The sequence below is a fragment of the Bos indicus genome, chromosome 5 (assembly GCF_029378745.1).
Source record: "Bos indicus isolate NIAB-ARS_2022 breed Sahiwal x Tharparkar chromosome 5, NIAB-ARS_B.indTharparkar_mat_pri_1.0, whole genome shotgun sequence".
Lineage (NCBI taxonomy): Eukaryota > Metazoa > Chordata > Mammalia > Artiodactyla > Bovidae > Bos > Bos indicus.
In genome coordinates, this window is record NC_091764.1 from 93,465,815 (window position 1) to 93,493,375 (window position 27,561).

The window sequence follows — 27,561 nt, forward strand, 5'->3', positions numbered from 1 at the left end:
TCAGATTGCCTAATCTTATGCCATTGAATATTTGACTCATCCAACTTTGGTCTAAATCCATACTCACCAGACCACACAAACCTTTTTTTTTTTGCCACATAAGCCTACTTACAATATGCAGAGCACTGGGTCATGGAGTAACTTCGGTACCTTTGGCAATGCTCCCCCAGAAAAATTCAACAGGTTATTTCTGATCATAATTTAGTTTCCAAAGCAGCTTAACCACAATGCCAGAATGGACTAATCCCTGGGTTTCAGACCACTTGATCATGAGGAAGTTACAAGACTGAGTTTCTATGAATTCTTTGCTTTTATGACTTACACTCAAGTTTCATTTATGAGCCTACCTCTCAGGGCCTAGTCACATTGATACCCTGATAGAGTAATGAGTTTTCAAAACAGAGGGACTCACCCACTTGGCGTTGATTAGATAAGGTTTGCTCAGTCTTTTGAAACCAGAGAGCCCTTTAATATGTATAAAATTCTGATGTCCCACAACCTGCTTTCAACATGTCCAAACCAAAGAAGAACGTCATAGAGGTAGATGTCCCCACCTGCTAAGAAGATTCTACTCTATATACTACATGAAATAACCATAGGGAATATGTCCTAAACAACATAGATTATATATATCTTGTGTGTGTAGATGCTAGCTGTAGAGATTCTGATAAAACCTGCCCCATCCTCCAGCCCCATTTGAGAGTCACTCACCCTCTCCCTTAAAACTCCCATCACTATAACAATTACAGATAAATACCTTCTGATTTCTGCAGAAAGATCTTCACTTACTTATTGCAGAGTTTGTTTAGGGTCTGTAACAAGACACCAAGGTGTGAGTGAAGGGATTGGTGAAATTTGAAAAAGTAACTTGTTACCTAATTACTAAGTATATCCATAATGGTTAATTTAATACTGGTGATGGTGGTGGTATAATATTAACTGTGTGTGTCTGTGTGGAGTCCAAGAATGGGGTATGTGAATACAGATGTGTATGTCCATGTACATGAATCAAAATATATATACAAAGATAAAGAAACACAATTGTTGCTTTCAAAGAGTTCTAATTAAGTGGTAGAAACGTGAGCATGTTCATCACATCCCTCACAGGTTAACAGTGTTAATACAGCTGTGCAATCTCTTCTCCACCTCTGTCCCATCACAAGGCAAAGCCATTTATGGCACAGACTCCACTAACCGCACCCCCCCCCCCGCCCCCCCGCCACAGAGCCCAGTGTGTCGTATGATCAGGTAGGGATTCTTTGGTGCAGGGATCACTGAACCAGTAAATATTCTTACCTTTCATCCACTCTCTCCCATTATAAGTTTCACTAATAAATTCTCCAACACCTACAGCTTCTCTTCTGAGTGAATATACAGTTAGAAACCACTTTAAATTCAGACTTGGTAATGGAAGTTAGTAATCTCTAGACATTTTCATTTCTTCTTAGGCATGTTCTGGACATATACATAGTTCTTATATCTCTCCGAATATGTAACTTAAATGTCCTTTCTTTTCCTGATAGTCATTAAGTAATGGCTATCAAATATTAGCAGCTGAGTGCGTACCCATTATAATAACCACAGCGCATTCTGATGCTACTCTGAGAAGCAATATCAGGGAAGCAGAAAATTTATTAAAACAATTGTAGAAGTGATGATGGTTAAACAAGTAACTCACATAGAACTCGCTAACTGAATCTTTGTGCTTGATAGATTACCCAAAAATTTACATATGGAGGACACTTTATTGTTTAGAATATCCTTTCTTCATATGTTTCATGTACATAGATCATTTCATCTTAAAAACTCTCAAAAGTATAAGGGAACTATATATTGGACAGGGTAATAGGTTACCCAGATCCAGAGGGTTGGGTGTGTGCATGTGTGTGTGTTTATGCAGGTAGAGATAATCCTTAAATTTTGAATTTTCACTTCTGAATTCATGGTCTTTCCCATTATTTACAGCACAAAGCTTTCCTGATATGCAAAGCTGCTTTTAACATTAGGAAAAGAAGTAAAATGAAACTTGTACCGAACGCTCATGGTCAATTGTCCAAAGCATTTTATGAACTTAAGAGCTGCTCAAATTATGAAACTTATAATATAACACAGTAACTTTTCTTTTGTGTGGTAAACCTAAATGAACAATTATGAGAGCCACTATAAGCACTATTTAAGAAATATGTATTTAGAATTAAGGTCAATCAAGAGATATAAAAACTAATAATATAAATGTCAAGTATAATAAAAATATAATTTTAAATGCTCATCATTTATTAAAAAGGTTTAAGTACACATAATTCTGTTTAAGATGAAAAAATCTAAATGTGTATAGATGTATACAGTGTTTTATAGGCTTGTAAACATTCATGTTTTATGATTATATATTTTTATACAGAAACAAAACTGAGCATTTTTGATGCTAAATCCATTGGGTAAAAGTTTATAGGAAGACAGGATTTGCACAGTCTCAATTTATCACCCAAATATGATTATAAAGTTAAAAAGATAGCTTTACAATGGATAAATCTGGTCAATACTACCTAACTAAATTGATCACCACTAATGGGACAAACTGACATATGTCTATTAATGTACTGTAATCTGAAGAACACATTACCAAAAATGTTTAATCTGAATCCAAGAATGAGAAAATAATAGACAAAATCAAATCAGATTAAGGATCACTCTGTAAAACCAGCCTCAAACTCATCAAAAATGCTAGTGTCATAAAAGACAAAAAAAAAGAAAAAAAAAAAAGAACTCATCCATTTTATTGAAAAGTAAATAGAAATGATAACAAAAAGCAGTGTAAGGTCCTTGTCTGATTCCTAGATCAAAAATAAAACTTATAAAGGACATGATTGGGAAAATTAGGGAAACTTTAAATATGAACTATGTATGTTAAATATATATGTTAAAATGGGCTTCCCTGGTGGCTCAGCCGATAAACAATCTGCCTGCAATGTGGGAGACCTGGGTTCGATCCCTGGGTTGGGAAGATCCCCTGGAGAAGGGAACGGCTATCCACTCTAGTATTCTCGCCTAGAGAATTTCATGGACTATATAGTCCACGGGGTCACAGAGTCAGACACGACTGAGCAACTTTCACTACTCACCATATATGTTAAATAATACTATTGTATTAGAGTTATATTTCTTTTTTAAATTGGAGTTTAATTGCTTTAAAGTGTCTCATTAGTTTCTGCTGTTCAGAGTGAATCAGCTATATGTATACATAAATATCCCCTTCCTCTTGGACCTCCCTCCCACCCCCATCCCATCCATCTAGGTCATCACAGAGCACCAAGTGAGATCTCTATTTCTTCCCTGCAAATGGGTTCATCTATACCATCTTAGTTAAATTTCTTTGGTGTGATGATATGGTTATTTGGAGACTGTTTTGTACATAGAAGATACATGTTAAAGTATTTAGAGTGAAGTGTCTTACAAGCAGCTCACTTTCAAAATGGTTGGATGGCATCACTGACTCAGTGGACAGGAGTCTGAGCAAACTCCCAGAGATAGTGAAAGACAGGAAAGCCTGATGTGCTACAGTCCATGGGGCCAAAAAGAGTCAGACACAACTTAGCAATTGAACTCAATGGACAGGAATTTGAGCAAACTCCCAGAGATAGTGAAGGACAGGGAAGCCTGGTGTGCTACAGTCCATGGGGCCAAAGAGAGTCAGACATGACTTAGCAATTGAACAACTTTCAAATTGTTCAGAAAAAACATTGAATGATGGAACTAAAGCAAATATGGCGAAACGTTAATAAGTGGTAAATCTAGGTGAAACATATATAAAAGTTCATGGTACTACTTTTCTGTAGCTTGAAACTTTTGTAAATATTTTGAGAAAAATAAAACTAAATGAAATTATCCTCTGAATTCTTTATTTCATATACCCATTTCATCAACACTGAAATACAGGTTTAACATACCTGTACTTACTCTTTTTAAAGATTTAAAATATGATATGTTGAACAAATGTTACAAATTATAATCAAAATTTATGACAAAGTACTTTATGAATAAGACAAAGGAATTAAAAATTATGTTAAATGTCCTGTGTAAATACAAAATAAGAATAAAGGCTATTGGTGGCATTAATATGCAGATTGGGTTTTCTCTATCTTAATTTCTCTGCTTCCCTCCCGCTTAAAATCATAAAAGGATTCATTATAAATTGGAAGTACAGAATTTTTAGAAAATCATTGGATGATGGGTTGTATGATTCTCTTTACAGGTACAGTTTACTCTTCAGCAATCTGGAAGCCATTGAAAGTGTAACTCCATAGCCAATGAAAAAAGCGAAAGCGCGATTTGGCTGGGGAAGGGGTGTCAAATACGCAATCGTGTGGTAGATTCGTGCTCCGACAAAGAGTCTGAAGTGCAGGATGGCTGTAGAGAGGTCTGGACCACTCAAGGAATACAGAAGGCCAATACCAAGAAATGGCACGATGTTTTCAAGGTCATTCAAGTGGGCTCTGTGGAAAAAAAGATGACTTGTAAAACCCTAATTTCAAAATCAGCAGAAATATATTCACTTTCCCCTCTCTTCTGAAACTAAATAGAAGTGTTAATGGATCTTCAACATGCAAAGTAAGATTCATTTTATTTCTCTCAAATTCCCTTGCTTCCCTATCCACTTGGCTGTTATTTAGAATGACTCATTATTTTGTTTCTTTTATTTTCAGTGTATCTCAATATATAAGAAAGAAGGCTTTTTGCACTTCCAAGAATATCAAAAGTGCGTCTACATAATAAAACTCCCATCATTTTTATACATATAAAATATTTTTTTCTTCTGAGGTCTGTACAACAGCAATTCAAGATTCCTCTTATAAAAATTCTTCCCAAAAGCAGAAAATCCTTTGGGTTAGTATCGTTCTTAAGACTCCCCTCACTTGTGCTAGGATGCAAAATGGTCACTGATACCACCCTTGCCCATTCACCCAAGCCACTAGGTTACCAGAAATCAATTTACCAATCTTAATATCAAGAATTCCATTTTCTCTACATACAGATTACAGAATATATAACTAGCCTTTCAAACATGGGAAAAATGTCAGCCAACCTATCCTAAAATTACAAAAGGAATTAGTTAGTAGTGATGGGGCAAAATATACACAAACATGATAGACAATAATAAAGGGAAAGGCATACATCCTAGATCTGAATTTCATACCACAGCTAGAAAACAGAAAGCATGGCTTAGACACAGCTTTTTCTCCAATTCATGGCACCTCTGGCTACGATGGTGAACACAAGACACGTCAATTACTGACAGGATTTTTTTTTAATATAAAGTGTGTATTTGTAAAAAATATATATATTTATAAATATATTTATAAAGTACTTAATTCTCAAATCTGGTAACCCTGTTCTAGTTTCCACAGTTAAAAACTTCTTAAGAATCTAGACTATAAATTGAGATTTTGATAGAACTTGTAAGCTATTGATCAGATCAGATCAGTCGCTCAGTCATGTCCGACTCTTTGCAACCCCATGAATCGCAGCACGCCAGGCCTCCCTGTCCATCACCAACTCCCGGAGTTCACTCAGACTCACGTCCATCGAGTCAGTGATGCCATCCAGCCATCTCATCCTCTGTCGTCCCCTTCTCCTCTTGCCCCCAATCCCTCCCAGCATCAGAGTCTTTTTCAATGAGTCAACTCTTCACATGAGGTGGCCAAAGTACTGGACTTTCAGCTTTAGCATCAGTCCTTCCAAAGAAATCCCAGGGCTGATCTCCTTCAGAATGGACTGGTTGGATCTCCTTGCAGTCCAAGGGACTCTCAAGAGTCTTCTCCAACACCACAGTTCAAAAGCATCAATTCTTCGGCGCTCAGCCTTCTTTCACAGTCCAACTCTCACATCCATACATGACCACAGGAAAAACCATAGCCTTGACTAGATGAAACTTTGTTGGCAAAGTAATGTCTCTGCTTTTCAATATGCTATCTAGGTTGGTCATAATTTTCCTTCCAAGGAGTAAGCGTCTTTTAATTTCATGGCTGGAGTCACCATCTGTAGTGATTTTGGAGCCCAGAAAAATAAAATCTGACACTGTTTCCACTGTTTCCCCATCTATTTCCCATGAAGTGGTGGGACCGGATGCCATGATCTTCGTTTTCTGAATGTTGAGCTTTAAGCCAACTTTTTCACTCTCCACTTTCACCTTCATCAAGAGGCTTTTGAGTTCCTCTTCACTCTCTGCCATAAGGGGTGGTGTCATCTGCATATCTAAATTTATTGATATTCCTCCTGGCAACCTTGATTCCAGTTTGTGTTTCTTCCAGTCCAGCGTTTCTCATGATGAACTCTGCATATAAGTTAAATAAACAGGGTGACAATATACAGCCTTGATGAACTCCTTTTCCTATTTGGAACCAATCTGTTGTTCCCCGTCCAGTTCTAACTGTTGCTTCCTGACCTGCATACAAATTTCTCAAGAGGCAGGTCAGGTGGTCTGGTATTCCCATCTCTTTCAGAATTTTCCACAGTTTATTGTGATCCACACAGTCAAAGGCTTTGGCATAGTCAATACAGCAGAAATAGATGTTTTTCTGGAACTCTCTTGCTTTTTCTATGATCCAGCAGATGTTGGCAATTTGATCTCTGGTTCCTCTGCCTTTTCTAAAACCAGCTTGAACATCTGGAAGTTCACGGTTCACATATTGCTGAAGCCTGGCTTGGAGAATTTTGAGCATTACTTTACTAGCGTGTGAGATGAGTGCAACTGTGTGGTAGTTTGAGCATTCTTTGGCATTGCCTTTCTTTGGGATTGGAATGAAAACTGACCTTTTCCAGTCCTGTAGCCACTGCTGAGTTTTCCAAATTTGCTGGCATATTGAGTGCAGCACTTTCACAGCATCATCTTTCAGGATTTGGAATATCCCAGCGGCGGCCGGGAGGAGAAACCCACGCCCGAGGCCAGGGGCAGCGACCAGAGGAGTTACCCCGCGTCCAAGGTCAAAAGCGGCCGCCGGGAGGAGATACCCCACGCCCCAAGCCTGAGGCCAGGGGTGACGGGCGGGAGGAGCTACCCAACGCCCCTAAGCCCGAGGCCAAGGGCCACGGCGGAGAGGAGCAACCGCACGACAGAGGCCAGGGGCGGTGGCCGGGAGGACCAACCCCACGTCCAAGGAGCCGTGGCTGCGCGGGCGCAGGAGGGCCTTGAGGAGCTATCCCACATTGAAGGTCAGGAAGGGCGGCGGTGAGGAGATACCCTTAGTCCAAGGTAAGGAGCAATGGCTGCGCTTTGCTGGAGCAGCCGTGAAGATACCCCACGCCCGAGGTAAGAAAAACCCAAGTTATTGATACATATTTCAAAATGAAAGATAGAGACCTGGGTTCAATCCCTGGGTTGGGAAGATCCCCTGGAGAAGGGAAAGGCTACCCATTCTAGTATTCTGGCCTGGAGAATTCCATAGACTATGCAGTGCATGGGGTGGCAAAGAGTCCATTGACTGGACTGAAATTCGACTGAGCGAATTTCACTTTTTTCGATTCATGGGGTTGCAAAGAGTCGGACAGGACTGAGCGACTGATCTGATCTGATCTGATCTGAAAGATCACCATTATCATCTCCTTTCCTTTCTCTTGTAGATTATCTCTAAGTTCTCCTGACAAACAGAATAACAACATAAAGGCATGCAGAAGGTAACAGTAACTTAGATACATAACAATTTTGAAAGATTTAAATAAACAACCACATGTTCCTAAATAAAGCCAAGACAGAAAGGGTATGAGTATTCTTGTTCCCTCTGTTTTATGGAACAACCCAAGGGTTACTGAAAGCGAGGTGGGCAAGAAAGGGCAGAAACACTATTTTCTACTAAAGATGAGCTCACATCACCAATTACATCAAGGGTATTTGTTTGGATCCTTTGAATTCTCCTGCCGGACCACAGATATTTCTTCACCTCCCATCTAGGCCATGTTACTTTTCTCCTTTACCACATTCTAAAAGGACAGACATTTTTAAAGTTGAGAAAGAACCTATAATGATGAGACCATGTAGAAATCTGTTTGCGCTCAGTTGCTCAGTTGTGTCCAACTCTTTGTGACCCCATGGACTGCAGCCTGTCCATGGATCCTCTGTCCATGGGATTCTCCAGGCAAGAATGCAGGAGTGGGTTGCCATTTCCTCCTCCAAGGGATCTTCCTGACCCAGGGATCGAACCTGTGTCTCTTATGTCTCCTGCACTGGCAGGCAGATTCTTTACCACTGCACTGCCTGGGAAGCCCCAAGTCTATATTAAGCAATTGACAAATAGAATACAGTGTGAAAACAGAGAAGAAAGTCAAGGAAAATTAGGGGTAAATAGCTCCAGTGGTGGGGCTTTGGGGAAGGAAATTCAAGGGCAGGGGTTCCTTGGAACTTACTGGCCTCTCCATTTTTTCTGGCCTCCCTCTATTTTTTTCATTCAGTTCTTTTCCTTGTCCTCAACCCTCAAAATGGTCTCACAGTATTCCTCACTGTTCTAGTAAGGCCAGTTTTCAATGGAGCCTCACACTGTGTTAATTTATGCCATCTTATATGCTCTTCTTCTTTAATTTTATTTTTTAACTTTTTATTTTATATCGGAGTCTAGCCGATTTACAATGTTGTGATAGTTTCAGGTGGACAGCAAAGAGACCCAGCCATACATATACATGTATTCATTCTCCCCCAGACTCCCCTCCCATCCAGGCTGCCACATAATATCGAGCAGAGTTCCCTGTGCTCTACAGCAGGTCCTTGCTGGTTATCCTTTCTAAATATAACAGTGTGTACCTGTCGATCACTCTTCCTTTTAGACCCCACCGCAGACACACCCTCTCCCGGTGAGCATCTGCTGTAGTTCAGTATCACCTTCCCACTGTAACCCTTTCTCTACTCAAACAACAGAAAGCATCCTAAAGGGGAAGCTTCCTTCATTTCTGTGTCATTCCTAGATGGCTACCAAAATCTAGTAGCAGATGGACATCCACCTTTATGAGCACTTCCTACCAGGGTCTGTTACTTCCTCTCCATCATCCCATGTTCCCATGTCCTTTCTCTTTTGGGCAGATGCCCCTTGGTGCAAGCTTGTTCTGGACTGACCTTAACTCCAGCCCTGCTCTGCGCTCAAGATGCTTCAGTCAGATCAGAACCACTCAGATCTCAGCATCGCCCTGACCTAAACCAGAGTTGCTATACATCATTGAGAACTGTCAGGGGGTGGCCAACCGCAAAAGGAGCTTCACACCAGACCAGCTGACTCCTTTCTCTTACCCAAAGCTCTTTATGCTCAGCATGTAGCAGTATGTTCAAGTTCCTGCAAAGAAATTTTTCCAAACTCCCATGTTCTCTCATCTCCTTTTTTCCTTCCAAATCCTAACATTCTTCAACTTCTTCCCTTATGAAATATTCCCAAAGACCCTAGGAAGTTATATTTGTATCCTACTACTTAACATCTAATGAGAGATAGCTTTATATCATTCTTTAAGTACCACATGCACGTTAGTCTGCTTTTCAGTGGAAAAGTTATAGACCCCTCAAGGGCAGGGAGTCAGTCTTAAAGCCATTTTACAGCATTCCAATAAAAGGAGTGACAGTGAGACACACAGTAATCTCTCAATAAATGCTTCATTCATGCATTGGAGCCAGAAAGGAATCATCTAGCTTTAAGTTTTATCCCATCCTCCACTTCCTTCAAGAATTCCCAGTGAGTGTCAACTGGACCCCACTGAAAAGTCTCAAAAAAGAGGTATTCTCTATTGAGAGACAGAAGTAGGGGCTGAGAAGGGAGAGTGGAAGGCATCTAAAATCCCCAAATAAAATTTCACTGAAGGTAGCTTATTCGAAACATCTCTTCCTAAGTACTAAAACTCTTTTTTTTTTTTTCTCTTTTAAATGTTTCACCTTATTTCTTCAGCTGCCCTGGTTTTTATCTTGTTGTAAGGAATCTACATGGGACTTCCCAGGTAACTCAGTGGTAAAGAATTCACCTGTCAATGCAGGAGATGCAAAAGACGTGGGTTTGATCCCTCGGTCAGGAAGATCCCCAGGAGTAGAAAATGGCAACCCGCTCCAGTATTCTTGCCTGGAAAAACCCATGGACAGAGGACCCTGACAGGCTGCAGCCCATGGGGCTGCAAAGAGTTGGACATGACAGAGCGACTAAGTGTGCGTGTGTGTGCACGCATGCACACACACACACATGGGCAATGTATATAGTCTTGAATTCTTTCTAGAACAGTATGGGATAGGATTAAATAAATGCATAATGTAAAAGGCTTTCTAGTCATTATTGATTTCCATATGCCCAAAATATAAATAACTTACTTTAGGCTACTTATCTTGACATTTCAACACATATTACTTTATATTTTTAATTAAGGGTCCCATATGTGTAGTGTATATTTTCTCAATATTGCATGCCTAAAAGCATAACTTTCATGCCCTTTGTAGCCAAATTCAGTCCCTGTCACCAAAATATGCTAATAGAAACAACTTGATAATTACAAATAGAAGTAATGAAAAAGAAAAATTCTAGGTTAAAAATGGAGAGGGGAGATTGTGGGAACTTTTATTCTGAAAAGTATCTCCAAAAGTGATTTAGTAAATCACTTTGTTAACAGAACTGATCTGATCTCAAAAAATACACCTGGAAACTAGAAGCTTCTCTTTCCTGGAGATTCTTTCTTGCCACATTGAAAAGCCAGTGTCTGATCACCAGGGGGCGCTGTACACACAGTCCCTGCACCTCCTCAAGGGCACTCACTCCTTTCACAACTAAGGGCAATTGTTGTCACTAAATTTTATTTGTTGTTCACAATCTGATGAGAAGGTCAGCTTGGATAATGGCTTTCTCCTCTAGAAATACCATCCCATGGGCAAGGAGAGACAGAAGTAGGGGCTGAGAAGGGAGAGTGGAAGGCATCTAAAATCCCCAAATACTATTTCTTTAGCTAAGCTTTCATGGGCATACTGTGGTCCATGGAGTCACAAAGTCAGACACATCTGACTTAGCCACCGAACTTAGCCACCGAACAATCTGAACAACAACACGAGTGTAAAGAGAGAAGTTCAGGAGCCCCCTGTGCCACCATCTTGACTGACCTCCCCACTGAAGAATTTCCTCTACTGAGATTCTATTGCCAATCCATCTTTCTAACACGAGAAACACTGAAGTTATGTGCCATCTTCATTTAGTGTTTTCTACTGCACACCTACACTGTGGTGTAATTCTAGACACATTTCACAGGATAAGCAAAATTATATAAAATTAAAGAAGCGGTGAGGAGTTTTCACAGCCATACTTAAACATTTAGATATTTAGTTTTCTGATGAATAGTTAAGATAGGAAACACCATGAATATATTTGACTACACTTCTAAAATTTGGTGAGTATAAATAGATAATGAAATGGAGACTGAAAAAAAAATTTACTTCTCTAATTCAGGTATCAGCTGCAGCATCTAATCCCTTTAGAATCAAGATCATATTTGCCTTTTCACTTTTGATTTTCTGGAAAGTCTGAAGCCCCTCCAAAGATTTCTGCAGATTCCCTTATGGTATATAGTCTCAAGATTAACTTAGTCTTCAATCCTGCATTTGTGCACATCTTCATATTCTTCTTTTGATATAAACTTGGCTCTTTCCTCAACTTTCTCAATAAATCAGTTAGAAAATGTGGATTAAGATTTGTTATTGTTTAGTCATTAAGTCACTTGCCTGCATTAAAAGCTAAGTTGTTATCAACCTAAAATAGACTATTACTAATATAAAACAAGATGTTTTACATAAGACTCAGGGTAACCACCAAGTAAAAACTCATAGTAGATACACAAAAGATAAAAGGAAAGCAATCAAAGCTTACCCTTAGAGAAAAATCACCAAATCACAATGAAAGAGAAAGGAACAAAGGAATTCCAAAACAACGAAGAAAAAAATTAACAAAATGGCAATAAGTACAAGAAGTGAAGTGAAAGCGTTAGTCACTCAGTCATGTCTGACTCTTGGTGACCCCATGGACTGTAGCCCACCAGGCCCCTCTGTCCTGGGAATTCTGCAGGCAAGAACACTGGAGTGCGTAGCCATTGTCTTCTCCAGGGGATCTTCCCAACTTAGGGATCAAACTCAGGACCCCTGCATTGCATTCAGATTCTTTACCATCTGGGCCACCAGGGAAGCATCAGAAATTACTTTAAATCAAAATGGGCTAACTTCTCCAATCAAATAAGAATGAGTGAACAGACAAAAATAAGACAAGACCTAACAATATGCTGCCTATGAAGAGTTAAAGTCATACATAGACACAAGGTGAAGGAGTAGAAAAAGATATTCCATGCAAAAGGAAGCCAAAAGAAAGCTGAAAAATCTATACTTATATCAAAACAAACTGTAACAAGAGACAAAAAAGTTCATTATATAATGATAAAGGGGATCAAGGCATTAAGAGGACATAACATTGGTAAATATATATGCACCCAACATAGGAAACTTTAATATATAAAGCAAACAGTAACGGATCTGAAAGAGAAATAACAATACCATAATTATAGAGGACTTCAATATCTCATTTTCAACAATGGATAGATCATCTAGAAAGATCACTTAGATCAGATGGACCTAAAAGACATTTATAGAACTTTACATCCAACAGCAACAGAATATACATTCTTCCCAGGCACACATAGAACATTCTCCAATATAGATCATATCTTAAACCAAAAAGCAAGTCTTAATAAATTTAAGAAGTGCAAAATCAAGCATTTATTCCAACCACAACAATATGAAACTAGAAATCAATTACAAAAAGAAAACTGGAAAATTCACAAACAAGTCAAAGAAAAAAGAGAAATCAATACTATCTTGAGACAGATAAAGATAGAAACAGAACATACCAAACTCATGAGGACTCAGCAAAGGAAATCTAAGAATGAAGTTTATAGTGATAAACGCCCACATTTAAGAAAAAAATCTCAAATGAACAACCTAACCTGACGTATCAAGAAACTAAAAAAAGAAAAGCAAACTAAGCCCAAAATTAGTAAAGGAAAGAAACAACAAAGATCAGAATAGACATAAAGGAAATAGAAACTAAAAATACAATAGAAAAAATCAATGAAACGAAGAGCTGATTTTTTGGAAGGATAAAATAGACTAACTTTATTGCTGTTGCTGTTTAGTCACTAAGCTGTACCCGACCCTTTGAGTCCCCATGGACTGTAGCCCAGCAGGTTCCTCTGTCCATGGGATCTCCAAGGGAAGAATACTGGAGTGGGTTGCCATTTCCTTCTCCAGGGGATCTTCCCGACCCAGGGATTGAACCTGTCTTCTGCTTGGCAACTGGATTCTTTTCCACTAAGTCACCTGGGGAAGACAAACTTTAAAATAGCATCAAAAAGAATAAAATGCTTAGGAATAAACTTAAAGAGGGGAAGAGCTATATACTAAAAACCATAACATACTGATGAAAGAAATAGAAGAAATATAAATAAATGGAAAGATATTCTCTCGTCATGGACTGGAAAAATTGTTAACACTGTTAAAATGTCCACACAACCCAGAGTAATCTACAGATTCAATGTACTCCCTCTCAAAATCCCAACGGCATTTTTTAAGAATTTTTTTTAAAAGTCCACAAATTTGTGTGAAACCACAAATGACCCTGAATATCCAAGCAATCTTGAGCAATAAAAACAAAGCTGGAGACTTCACACTTCCCGATTTCAAACTACATTACAAAGCTATAGACAACAAGTCAGTATTTTTTTGGCATAAAAGCAGACTCACAGATCAATGGAACAGAATAGAGAACCCAAAAATAAACTCAGGCATGTATACTCAATTTTTTACACAGAAGCCAAGAATACACAGCAGGAAAGGGCAGCCTCTGCAGTAAATTGTGTCAGGAAAACTAGATTTCCACATGCAAAAGAAACTGAACCCTATCTTATACCATACACAAAAATCAACTCAAAAATGAATTAAAGACTTGAACATAAGACCTGAAACCATAAAATTTCTAGAGGCAATATAAAGGTTATAAGCTCTTTGACACTGGTCTTGGCAATGATATCTTTGAATTTGACACCAAAAGCAAAAAAAAAAAAAAAATAAACAAGTGGGACTACATCAAATCAAAAAGCTCCTGCTCAGCAAAAGAAGCCATCAACAAAATTGAAAGGCAAGTTATGTAATGGGAAAAAATATTTGCAAACCTCATATCTGATAAGCAGTTAATATTAAAAATATATAAGGAACTCACAATTTCATAGCCCCAAACTAATAGATAAATAAAATAATCCAATTAAAAAAGGGAGACCCAAATAGCCATTTTTCCAAAGAAGACATCCAAATGGCCAAGAGGTACATGAAAAGGTACTCACCATCACTAATCAGCTGGGTAAATGCAAATCAAAACTAAAATGTGTTATCACATTACACCTATTAAGATGGCTACTGTGAAAAAGGCAAGAGGTAGCAAATACTTGCCAGAATATGGAGAAAAGAGAACTCTTCTACATTGCTGCCAGGAATGTAAACCAGTACAGCCACTATGGAGAACAGTTTGGAAGGTCCTCCCTGGTGACTTAGATGTTAAAAAAATCTGCCTGCAATGCGAGAGACTTGTGTTCGATCCCTGGGTTGGGAAGATACCTGGAGGAGAGCATGGCAGCCCACTCCAGTATTCTTGACTGGAGAATCCTCATAGACAGAGGTGCCTCACGGGCTACAGTCCATGGGGTCACAAAGAGTTGGACACAACTGAGCAACTAAGCACAGCACAGCATAGCACAGAACTTACCTACCATTATCCCAAAAAGATCAGAATATTATTCGGTCTTAAAAAAAAAAAAAAGGAAATCTTGTCATTTGGATGAACCTGGAGGACATTATGGTGAATGAAATCACTAAGACAGAGAAAGACAAATATTGTATGGTATTATTTATAAATGGAATCTACGAAAAGGAAAAAAGGCTGAACTCATAAGAACAGAAAGTAGTCGTTGCCAGGGGATAGGGGTTGGGGGAAATCTGGAGAGGTTGAGAAAATAGTACTAAGTGTCAGTTATAAGATGAACAAGGTCTGAGGATCTAAAGGATAACACACTGACTACAGCAGATAACACTGTTATTGTGTAACTGTGTAACTGAAAGCTGGGGCTTCCCAGGCGCCACTGTGGTAAAGAAACGGCTTGCCAATGCAGGAGATGCGAGAGATGCGAGTGCAATACCTGGGTCGGGAAGATCCCATGGAGTAGGAAATGGCAACCCTCTCCAGTATTCTTGACTGGAAAATTCCATGGACAGAGGAGGCTGGCGGGTTAAGAGTCCAGGGGGCCACAAAAGAGTCAGACATTACTGAGCAAGTGAGCACATAGCACATATAACTGAAAGTTGCTATGAGAGCAGAATTTAAATGTTCTCACCAAAAGAGAGGGGAGGAGAGATGAAATCTGAGAGGTGATGGAAGTGTTAATTAATGAAATTCATTAATTAATGTCAATTAATTCAATGGAAGGACTCCTTAGAAACATATATGTGTATCAAATGACATTGTACACTGCAAATTGTACACTTACAATTTTGTCAATTAAGCTTCAGTAAAGATGAAAGAAAAAGTTTGTAATTTACATCACTTTATGACAAGGATTAAGAAATATACCTTCAGAACTAGAATTGAATGTGCTTTTAAAATAAGTTTATTAGTGGTATCACTAGGAAGCTGGGTAGATGGTATCTTGGCTTTTTGCTTTTCATTGTTCACTGAATTCTCTGTACATTAAATATAATATCTACAAAGGAGGGAGAGAGAGAGATGATAGGTAGAGATTTCCCAAGTTCATACTTTCCATTTTATACAAAAATACCTAGTTCTTCAAACTTTTACCCAAGCTGACAGTCTCACCTCTGGAGAAAGAGGACAAAAACTGTAAGTATCTACCGTCCTCATTTCACCTCCTACCTGTCATTACTTTTGATAAATCCCTACACAGAACAAAGTCATTACCCCTAACAAAGTGCACAGAAAAGCTAAATTGGAAATACATGCAATCACAGTGATAGTTGGAAACTTCTAGATTGCTAATTTTCTATAATTATACACAGTAGGTAAAATGATTGACTTTTCTTTTTCTTCAAGACCCCAACATCCTCACTTGACTCTGAGACCAACATCCTGTGATCAAATGAGTCATTTCAGGAGACACTGGTTTACCTTCGAACACGTTCCACCCTGTCATCTGTCCGAAGATACTTCTTGGCATTTTCTCCTTTGCCGAAGCCCGCGCAGTCTTCTGGGTTGGCAAAAACCTATTCCAAATACCAAGAAAAAAACAAACCTATTTCAAATACCAAATAACATGGGGCGGGGGGGTACTCTACCTGATATTCATATTTTATCAGAAGAAATACAGGCATCCAAGTTGGTCATTGTGAAAAAAAAATTTGGGAGCTATAGATCAAACCCAGTGCTAGGAGAAAGAATGTGGATTCTCAGGTAGCTTAGTGGTAAAGAATCTGCATGCCAACATAAGAGACACAGAAAATGCAGGTTTGATCCCTGGGTCCAGAAGATCCCCTGGAGGAGGAAATGGCAACCCACTCCAGTATTCTTGCCTGGGAAATCCCATGAACAGAGGAGCCTGGCAGGCTACAGTCCATAAGGTAGCAGAAAGTTGGACACAACTGAGCACATACACACAGGAGAAAGCATCTCTCTTAAAACCTGAATTTTTAATAACAGTGTAAAAAATTTTTAAAGAGAAGCATAAATAAGAACTTAAATAAAAACCAATAAATAAAAACAGTGAAAAGGCAGCAAAACCAGAAAAAAGTATAATTCTGAGTCCTCATTAAAATAATAAAAAGTTATTATTGTGGTGAACTGGCATTTAATAGTAATGTTGATGCACTTTTCCTGAAGAACATTATTTCCAACTGATTGGCTCATATGAAAGTCATAAGTTTATTTGCCAAAGATACCAGAGAACAGGCATGCAGCATAAAAGAGTGGGGAGAGGTAAAGTGTTTTGTACTTTGTTAGGATATGTGTGCCTCTTTTTCCTCTGAATTAACTAAAACTTTAGGTTGAACAATCCAGTGAAATATAAGAAGCTGAATTGCATTCCGATAAACACCAAGCACATGTTCCAGGGCATATTTGTACATAGTCCTTCCTGTCATTATTATGCTCTTTGAAATGATTTCCCTATTCCCTGAAACTTGAAACATGCATTTAAAAATACTTATGTTCCACTATTTAATGATTTATAATAAAGAAAAACACGAACTATAAAATTAGCCTTAATTTAAGCTGAGAAACTTCATAAATATTATAGTATTTTTCTTAATACGACATGAGCATTTATTTCAGATAAAGATGTTGAGGAGAACTGATCAGCTCTTGAGGGCAGATCTGTCTGTCTGGTTCTGAAATAAATGCATGGCACATACTGGATGTTCAATAAAGAGATTTTGAGTAAGTAAATAATGTATTACAACGGAAAGTGCTTGAAATAGGAGTTTAAACCAATCTGAATTTGAATCTCAGCCTCAGCCTTGGTTGGTGTGTAATCTTGGGAAAACTACTGAACCACTCTGATTTTGATTTCCTCATCCATAAAATGGGAAGAGTAATGCTCATCTCACAGGATAATGCTAACAATTATGTAAAATGCTTCCATGACCTGGCACACAGAGTGTCACGGTGCCTAGCATAGATCACTGGCACTTCACAAATTCGAATTCCCTTCCCCTTTTCTTCTAAGACAAGCAACATTTCTGCTGTCCTTGACGTCACAGTTTTCTAGAGGATAGTGAGGATCTGGTGGTTGCTCGTTTAGTCTCTCAGCTGTGTCTGACTCTTTTGAGACCACCATGGACCATAGTCCACCAGGCTCCTCTGTCCATGGGATTTCCCAGGCAAGAATACTGGAGTGGGTTGCCATTTCCTGCTCCAGGGGACTTCCTGACTCAGGGATCAAATCCCCATTTCTTATGTCTCCTGCACTGGCAGGTGGATTCTTTACCACTGAGTTAAGACCCGGTAGTAGCAGCCACTTTATAGCCAAGAGGTTTACCCGTGTGGATATGTGCCCCATTAAAATGCAAACATCATTGGGAAGGAATGATACCTCAAGACAGTAATAAGGAAATACCTTAGGGAGGACTATGACTTCTAAATAAAGCAAGGCTCTGGAGGACAGAAACTCAGGACTGGGACCAAGAGAGAGAAATGATGTTTTCCAGAAAGAAGCTGGTGAACGGGCACAGGAGTCACACCAGTAAAAACCATCTAACTGTGTAGCTTTGCTTTACCCATGTCACTGTTGTCACAAAACCAACTGGCATACAGGTTGCGTGCTCAGTCACTCAGTCGTGTCCGACTTTTTCGAGACCCCATGGACTGCAGCCTGCCAGGTTCCTCTGTCCATGGGATTCTGTAGGCTAGAATACTGGAGTGGGTTGCTATTTTCTCCTCCAGGGATCTGCCTAGACCACGGGCTGAATCCATGTCTCTTGCATCTCCTGCACTGCAGGTGGATTCTTTTCTACTGAGCCATCAGGGAAGCTCTACCCCTCTATATGGGTTATGTGTTTCAAAACTTTCTACCACCTTCCCCAAGCCTCCATTAAAAAAAAAATTGTTATAATGCTGGGTAGAAATACTATTCACTTAAGAAATCATAACAACACAGAATTCAAATGCCTTGTCCCAATCATAGAGACTCTCTTGATAACAATAAGAACTTAATTCTGTGCCCTAAGGCATATCCCTGATCTGTAATAGAGCTGAAAACATCAATTCACTGTCTAGAAAGTGACTATTTTCTAAGCTCTAGTTAGCAAAATTAACTTCAATATCACAAAGTTTCCTTGAAAAATCTGATACTTCAGAAATCTCATATGCTAACTGAACAATAAAAACAAACAACCATTTACTGATTTCTGGGAGAAACTACCTATTCTGTAAATATATCAGAACCACTTGAACTAAATGACTGCATATTCATTTACAGTATTAAACAATATGCCACTGGGTTTCACAAAAAAAAAAAAAGAAAATTGCTTTCCAGAATCCCAACTGTTAAAATACTGCCTCCCATGTCTTACCTTTCTTGTCAGTCTATAGAATGCAGTTGCAGTGCTCATAAACATCATTTTTGAAAGCACAATTGTCGTGTAGGAGGCAAAGGCCATGAATACTTCATTCTCCATTAGCTGCGAAAGGTTGGCCATTTTTTTGATTTTGGTCTGGAATGTTTAAAAGATTTTAGATAAGATAGGAAAAAACAGACATACATACCCCCAAATAACTTGATGGTCACTTGGTGTCCTTATACTACAGTATTAACCACATTGTTCTTGAAAATATTTTGAGTTATTTGAAGAAAAAATAATCATTTAGATTTTTTTTAATGAATAGTATCATGTTTTTTTTTTTAGTTCTTTTTTTTTCCATTTTAATCATTTATTTAAGTTACTCTTTTTATGTAAGTCAAGAAGTACAAATAGTCTTTGCTCTTATCCATGGTGTTCTTTTTTTTTTATTTTGTTTTTATTAGAGTATAGCTGCTTTACTCTTGCCTGGAAAATCCCATGGACAGAGGAGCCTGGTAGGCTACAGTCCATGGGGTTGCTAAGAGTTGGACTCGACTGAGCGACTTCACTTTCACTTTTCACTTTCATGCATTGGAGAAGGAAATGGCAAGCCACTCTGGTGTTCTGGCTTGGAGAATCCCAGGGACAGGGGAGCCTGGTGGGCTGCCATCTGTGGGGTCACACAGAGTCGGACACAACTGAAGCGATTTAGCAGCAGCAGCAGCAGCTGCTGCTTTACAATGTCGTATTAATTTCTGCTGCTGCTGCTGCTAAAGCGCTTCAGTCGTGTCCAACTCTGTGCGACCCCATAGAGGGCAGCCCACCAGGCTCCCCCGTCCCTGGGATTCTCCAGGCAAGAGTACTGGAGTGGGTTTCCATTGCCTTCTCCGGTATTAATTTCTAGTGTACAGCAAAGTGAATCAGCTATACCTATTCATACAGCCACTCTTTTTTTGGATTCCCTTCCCATTTAGGTCACAACTAAGCACTAAGTAGAGTTCCCTGTGCTGTAGAGTAGGCTCTCATTCATTAGTCATCTATTTTATACATAGTATCAATAGCGTATATATGTCAGTCCTAATCTCCCAATTCATCTCACCCCCTCCCTGGTTTTTTCTGGTTCTATATTATTAAGCTTGAACATATCAAACAAGTACTGTGTGAAAATGAAAATATAGGGGTTATCACAAGCAAATATACATAGGTTAACTTCACTAAAGCTAGAATAAAATCATATTTTGCATCAAGATGAGCCACAAATTGGACACAAACCAGAATCCATGAATCTCTTTCAAAACATCAGACTATGTACATAGTAGTACCATTAATGTTTGAGTAGAAATGCCTAAGTTCTCATACATGCCCTTCTTTATAAATCCAGTTCACAACCTTTTGTCATTTCAGTGGTAATCAAGATCTCAGACTCCAGGATTTGAATTCCAGTCACATCATTTGGTTATTGTCTTTGCTTTAGAGATTTAGCCTCTGTGAACTGGATTTGTTCATTGGTAAGATAGGAATAGTTGTTGTTCAGCAGTTACTAACTCGTGTCCAACTCTGCAACCCCACGGACTGCAGCACGCCAGGCTTCCCTGTCCTTCAGCATCTCCGGGAGTTTGCTCAAACTCAGGTACATTGCATCGGTGATGCTATCCAACCATCTCATCCTCTGTCCCCGCCATTTTCCTCCTGCCCTCAGTCTTTCCCAGCATCAGGGTCTTTTCCAATGAGTTGGCATCTCCCAACTTAGTGGGTTATTGTCAAGATTTAAGTGAGATAACATGTGGAACATACCTAGCACAGTGCCAGGTCCATGAAAACCCTCAATAAAGCTTATTATCTCCTTATCATGATCATCACGATCACCATGGCCAGGGTCCTCATTCACACCAACACAAGTGAAGAGGGTGAAACAGGATAATGGAAACATAAAATAAAAGGCTTGCAAATGTGGGGGGAGAAATAAGCATTTATGATACTTTCATAGAAGGGACAAGGGGAGGAGGATTAGCTTTACAAAACTCTTCAAGTCACTTCATATTCTATATTTACTCCCATCGAAAAGCTGTCAAGAGTAAATGGAATGTAACTCCCTGAATCTAGAGTTGGAAGAGTAACTGGGGAAGTGCTCAGGAGGAGGAAGAAGGGGTGCACAGATGATACTCAAATCCAAGTGGGTAAGAATTATCTGACATTCTTTTTAACCTCCTCTGTTCTATGATCAGCCCCACTACTACACCTTCTCTTTCTTCCACATAAACACACATCTTTTATCATGAGTGCATATGTGCATGCATGCTAAGTCGCTTCAGTCATGTCCAGTTCTCTGCAACCCTATGGACTGTAGCCCGCCAGGCTCCACTGTTCATGGGATTCTCCAGGCAAGAATACTGGAGTGGGTTGTTGTGCCCTTCTCCAGGGGATCTTCCCGACCCAGGGATCAAACCCGCGTCTCTTACGTCTCCTGCGTTGGCAGGTGGGTTCTTTGCTACTAGTGCCACCTGGGAAGCCCATCTTTTCTCATACCCAAGCTTAAACACCATTTTACTGGCTTAGCATGGAGTGTTGCCTCTTGCAGACATATCTGTTCCTGCCTTTAAAACTCAACCCCTGCATGCAACCTATTTAGAGAAATTATTCTAATCATTTTATCCATCTACCAAAAATCTATAAACCTATATATCTTTCCAGACTCTGCTACTGGTCATCCAGTTGTCTGTATGTTACTGTTGAATGTGACAAGTCTATATATATGTCTATATATATATAATACATATATATTTAATTTTATAAGACTTGGCTATATTATACCATGTACTTTATGTGCGTTACCTTACATAATTTCTATAAGACTATAATCCTCATGAGTATATCTATTCTACAGATGAAAACAATGGAAATTAGAGATATTGAGTAGCCACACTGGGAGAAGAACCCAAGTCTCTGATCTCACATCTCATAAACCAACCACACTGCACTGTCTCCTTCAAGAGACTGCAAACTGCTTAATTCTGATTCAGCTAACATTGAGTGAATGCCTATCCTGCCCCTACCCTACACCTGCCCCAGTGCCAGCACCCATTCTACCAGTTATCTTCCTTCTTCTTCCAATTATACTACAAGGTAAGTATTAGTCCCATTTTGGAAATAAAAACCCAAAGCTTCCTAAGCAATCTCTAGTTTGAAAGGTAGGCTAAAAATAGCCTCCTTGGGTTCAGGCAAATAGAAATGTACAGTTAACCCTTGAACAACACAGATCTGAATCATGTGGATCTACTTATATTTGGATTTTTTTCGATACTAAATACCAGAGTGGTACACAATCAGTAGTTGGTTGAATCTGCAGATGCAGAGCCATGGATATAGAGGAACTGTGTATAAGGAGGGGGTGACTATAAGTTATACGTGGATTCTCACCTACCCATAGGATAGGTCCCCAACCCCCATGATGTTCAAGGATCAGCTGCATTTAGCTTAAACACTCACACACACACACACACAGTAGCAAATTAATCCACCTCCACAGGTCAGTAGTCTTGAAAGCAAGTATGATAGATTCTGCCAGCTAAAGACTGTCACTTGCCATCTGATTCTATGAGAATCTTTATCATGCCCTGAAATGAGTTCAGAGTTTATCTGAAAGAAGTCACCCTGTGTTCTAGGAAAACTGGCAAAACTGGCTTTCAGATAGTTAGACATTTTCTGGGAGAAACTTTTATGAGCCAGATTTATTGTATCTTCTCATACCTAGAAAAGCACTAAAATCATTAATGGAGACATCTATTCCTCATAACCAGCAGCAACCTTCTACCAAGATCTGGGTTTGACTGCACATACCCCCTTTACCAAATCATTTATATACTGACTTCTCCATCTACCTCTTTAGAGAAGTTCCTCAGCTTTAGAGAAGCTAGCTGAGGGGCTGTCTCCTGGACTACAGTCCTCAGTAAGCCTCAGCAAAAACTGAACTCATAGCTCTCACATTATGTTTTTTTCAGTCCACATTTCTCAGTGCAAGATAACATTATACTTTTAGTAACATTTTTAAAGATTTTTTTTTTTTTTTTTGCTGTGGATTTTCTTCCCAACTGTTGCTGGGCAAAGAACCAGTTGTTAAAACACTGGTTCTGTTTTATGGGGCCTTTTTTTTTTTTTTGGCCACCAAGGCATGTGAGATCTTAGTGCCCCACCCCCGACAGGGATCAAACCCACACCCGCCTACATGGCAAAGTCTCAACCTCTAGACTGCCAGGAAGCCTTCACCCCTTGCTTTTTGCAACATTTAATGTATCTACTATTGTTCTAGTATGGGGGTGGGGAGGAGTCACCAATAAACTGCATTCTTCTTCACAGTACTGCTACTGCTAAATCACTTCAGTCGTGTCCGACTCTGTGCGACCCCATAGACGGCAGCCCACCAGGCTCCCTCGTCCCTGGGATTCTCCAGGCAAGAACATTGGAGTGGGTCGCCATTTCCTTCTCCAATGCATGAAAGTGAAAAGTGAAAGTGAAGTCGCTCAGTAGTGTCCGACCCTCAGCGACCCCATGGACTGCAGCCTTCCAGGCTCCTCCGTCCATGGGATTTCCGAGGCAAGAGTACTGGAGTGGGGTGCCATTGCCTTCTCCGACTTCACAGTGCACTTGGAGTAATTAGCTTAATAAGGAATCCCTAAATCCTATGTCTCTGGACAGACACAGCAGGGAGGTTAATTTAAAAAAAAAAAAAAACAAACAAGAAAAGTTTATCAAGTAGGAGGTGCTACCATCCAACCCTAGTTTTAAAAGTCAACAGGTTTTGGTAGGTCTTCACCAATGTTCTCAGAATGAAATGCATTTAGCAGTGAAAGAAAAGTTGAGAAGATAGTTTTCTCTCAGTAAACATGGGTATTGAAAGAGGAAAGAAAAGGTGGAAGACTTTCAGACTGTTGCTGGAAAAAGAACACAAAATCTTGAGCAGTTGGGGACAAAGGTCAACGGCAGGATTTTTTTTTTTTTTTTTTTTTTTCCCTCTAAATGTGAACAATGCACAAAGTGTACTTCACAGAGAGAATTTCTCAATCCCCAAGAATGTGGCTTAGCTCCTCCAGTCTGTGGTTTTGGGAGATGGCCAATACTGAGCTCCTGACACTGCACTCTGTGGGCCCACAAATCGCCTCTGAGGATGGACGTGATCCACTCCCAGCACATCTGAGGGTGGGGTAAGCAGAGCTAAAGGTAAGACATTAAGAAATAGGAGTAATTTATAGCATAAAACTAGGTGGCGCTAATCTAGACTTTTTTTTTCAAGGTTTATTTGTTGATAGCTGCCTTGAACTTGCACCATGCCATTGCACTGCACTCCAAAAAGAAGTTACTAGAAACTTTGTTCATGAAAGATCATCGAGAGAGGAGAGCGGTAGAGCAGTAATAATAATAATTCAGAAGTTAAAGTGTTCAGTGGTTTGAGTGGTCAAGGAATGCAGTAGAAATTTTCTAAGAAAAGTAAGCAGAGCAAAACATGAAACTTGGTGATGAGTTACAGAAATTATTCCAGTGATGAATTCTATTTGGACAGTGTGTTGTCCCTTTCATTGGTTGGCATAATAGAGAATATATGTACCTATCTCACCAGAGAAGGGGACTCAGTCACCTAATGTGGAGGGGGTGCCTTTACAAAGGACAAAGACAGGCTCCAGAACTAGATGTAGTGGATCCAATTCTGTCATTTACCAGCTGTGATTAACGAATCTTCCCTGCAACATGAGGTTAATAAAACCTCCTACCTCACAAAACTCTTGGGAGGATTAAGTGAATAGAGCATAAAGTGGGGAGTCTGGGAAAGAGTGGATGTGTGCCTATGAGTGGCTGGGTCCCTTCCCTGTTTGCCTGGAACTGTCACAGCATTGTTAATTGGCTATGCCGCGGTACAAAATAAAAAGTTTGAAATAAAAAAATGAAAAAAGAAAGGCAGTGGGATCTGGTAAGTGCTAGGTAAGTATTTGGTGAATAAATAAGCCCTTACCTTGGCACTGTTCTAAGCATTGAGGATACAATTTCAGAGTTTTCAAAGGCCATAGCATTATCTCTCTTGAGAACTTGGAGAAATTCAAGTAGTCAGAGCAAATATTCATCTCTACCTTGAACATATAACGAAACTGAGACCCAGAGAGGTAGAATTAGTAATCTGACCCAAATTCACAGTGGAGGGCCCAAGACTGGAACCCAGTTTTCTCTAATATTGGACCTGTAGGCTATCCCCCATCAAGGAGAATTCTGGACTACCCTGGTCTTCGGGGGAATTCTTTCTGTCAAATCCCCTTCCTGTTTTATCCCCCTCACCCTCCCCCTAGAATCCCACCCCCACCCCTTATTGTCTATCACAGTTTAGTGACAGATACTATTAACTGAGAAATAGCCCGCTTCTCTTTATAGACTCTTGGCCAAAAAGAGCAAAGTTCTCTTATTTATGGCGGCCTTTCTCCATCAATATTGTGCAACACATAGAAAATGTGAGCACACATTCCCACGGTCAGGACTCTGCGATTTCAGACCTTCTTAAAGCAACAGAACACTGCCCGTGAGATAAAGAGAAAAGACAGTTCAGTGGTCTCCTTGCTGTTTGTGAGTTCTAGAATTTATGGAAAAGACTGAGTGACTGCAGACATGGCCCCCTATGCTTCAGGGCCCAGGTGTTCGGGGTGAGGGTGGGGGGAATGCTGCTGGGCTGTGGGGGGAGGGGGACTATGCTCAGGAAACTATGCTGACCTCCTTTTCTAGTCTCAGCATTAAAGAAACTCCACTCTCAAACCCTCAGAAAAACCGCCCCTGCCACAGAAAGTAATATGCAAATTTGGACTGATTTGCTATTTTTCAAAGATGGTCAACACACACACACACACAGGCCTCTTACTTTGGAAACTTCAGAAGACAGCAAAACTCAATACCAGCCTAATTCCCCAAGAACTCAAAAGGTGTGTCTTCTTTGGTATTCACAGCAGGCTAGGGCTCTGAGAACACTGGGCTGGCCTGGTTTAAAGCCTGTTAGCTGGGGGTCTGGACAAGTTTCCAAAGGCTATTCAATAATGTTTGATGACAGCCCACTTGGCACTTTCTTAGAGAGTAAACAGCAGAGGGAAAAGGAGAAAATAAAAAGTGGTGTCAGGACTACCAAAAGGGCTTGTGACTATTTCAAAGAACGCCGCAGCAGGGAGATAGAATCTGCAGGCACCCTGGCCCCCACCGCCCAAGTGCAGCAATGGCAGTCACAGATGAGGCCTTAACTCCCAGGGAAGGGCTCCTCTCTCCTCTACTCCTTCCACATGGCTTCCACCTCCAGACTGGGCTCCCCCCACCCACCCCCACAGTTGAGAACCTTCCCAAGGGGGTTGATCCTTAGCTTTCCAGTCAACTGACTGCTGCTGCTGCTGCTGCCAAGTTGCTTCAGTCATGTCTGACTCTGTGGTATCTAATTCATCTAATAGGATCTGATTCAGGTCATGCTGCACTTTGTTCATTATTACTATTATTTTTACCTTGCTGATGTTTCTCTGGCCTGTCAAAGTGAACCAAGAAAAGCAAGTTCTATCTTTCAGGCGATGCAAAGGCCAGTTTGTCCTGGATCTCAGAAGTTCTGCAGGATTTTACCCCCTTAGGATGAACAGAAGTTTCTTAAACTGCAGCCATTCCTCGATTGTTGTTACATGAGCTCACGTTTTACTCCCCCAAAGCTCAACTGGCGCCCTTTCCAAGTGGATGCTCCCTTGGCTTGAGAATTCAAAGTAGGTAAATCATCGCTTAAACACAAAAAGAATTATTCTCTCAAGTTTTAATCCTGGAGTTTGACAGTTTATCTACGGGGTTGGGGGGTAAAGGAACGAAACTCCCTTTTAAAAGTAGTGGATTGAAAAGCAAACTTTTAGCAGTTACTCTGTGCAAACAAGTTTCAGGTCGGCAGAGATACTCCAAGCCTGCACCTGCCACCCCGGCCCCCTTCCCGGCGCCACCCTCTCTCTTCTCACCCTCTACTTACACACCACTCCCGAGCAGGTGCTGTGAATCTGAGCAGGAGAAAGACCGCGAGCCGGTCCCAGAAGCGCGTTGCGCGGGAGCTGTGGGACTTTTCACTGCGCGGGGCTGGCGGGACACAGAGGCCACGCCCCCTCTGGTTAATTTCCTCTGCTTTTGGCTCCGGGTAGCTGAAAGCACTCGGGTCGACCTCGCCCAAACTCCTCCCCTAAGTCGCCTGATTTTTCTCTCTCGGAGTAACCGCCACCCATCGGTTGCGCTTTCGGAACTCTTTCTTTTCCCCGCGGGCGGAAGCTCTCAACTGCAAAGGCCACTTGCTCGCTGCAGCGCCTGGGGACCTTTCAAGTTTATGCAGTTGCAATTTTTAAAGGTTTCAGTGTTGAAACCACTGAAAGCTTTAGAGAAGGTTTAAATCTAGGGGGCGGGGCAAGGAAGGAACCTGATTAGAAGTCGCTGATACTTCTGTTGAA

At 40.2% G+C, this 27,561-nt stretch overlaps 1 protein-coding gene across 1 annotated transcript; it reads right to left on the reverse strand.

Moving 5' to 3' along the window:
• Window positions 1-3,879: 3,879 nt before the first annotated feature.
• MGST1 (microsomal glutathione S-transferase 1) lies at window positions 3,880-27,249 on the reverse strand. Its single transcript, XM_019961493.2, has 4 exons — window positions 27,096-27,249; window positions 19,100-19,240; window positions 16,203-16,297; window positions 3,880-4,490 (listed from the first exon to the last, which is right to left on the reverse strand). Exons 2-4 carry the CDS (start codon window positions 19,223-19,225, stop codon window positions 4,244-4,246), a joined length of 468 nt encoding a protein of 155 aa, XP_019817052.2. The 5' UTR covers window positions 19,226-19,240; window positions 27,096-27,249; the 3' UTR covers window positions 3,880-4,243.
• Window positions 27,250-27,561: the final 312 nt, after the last annotated feature.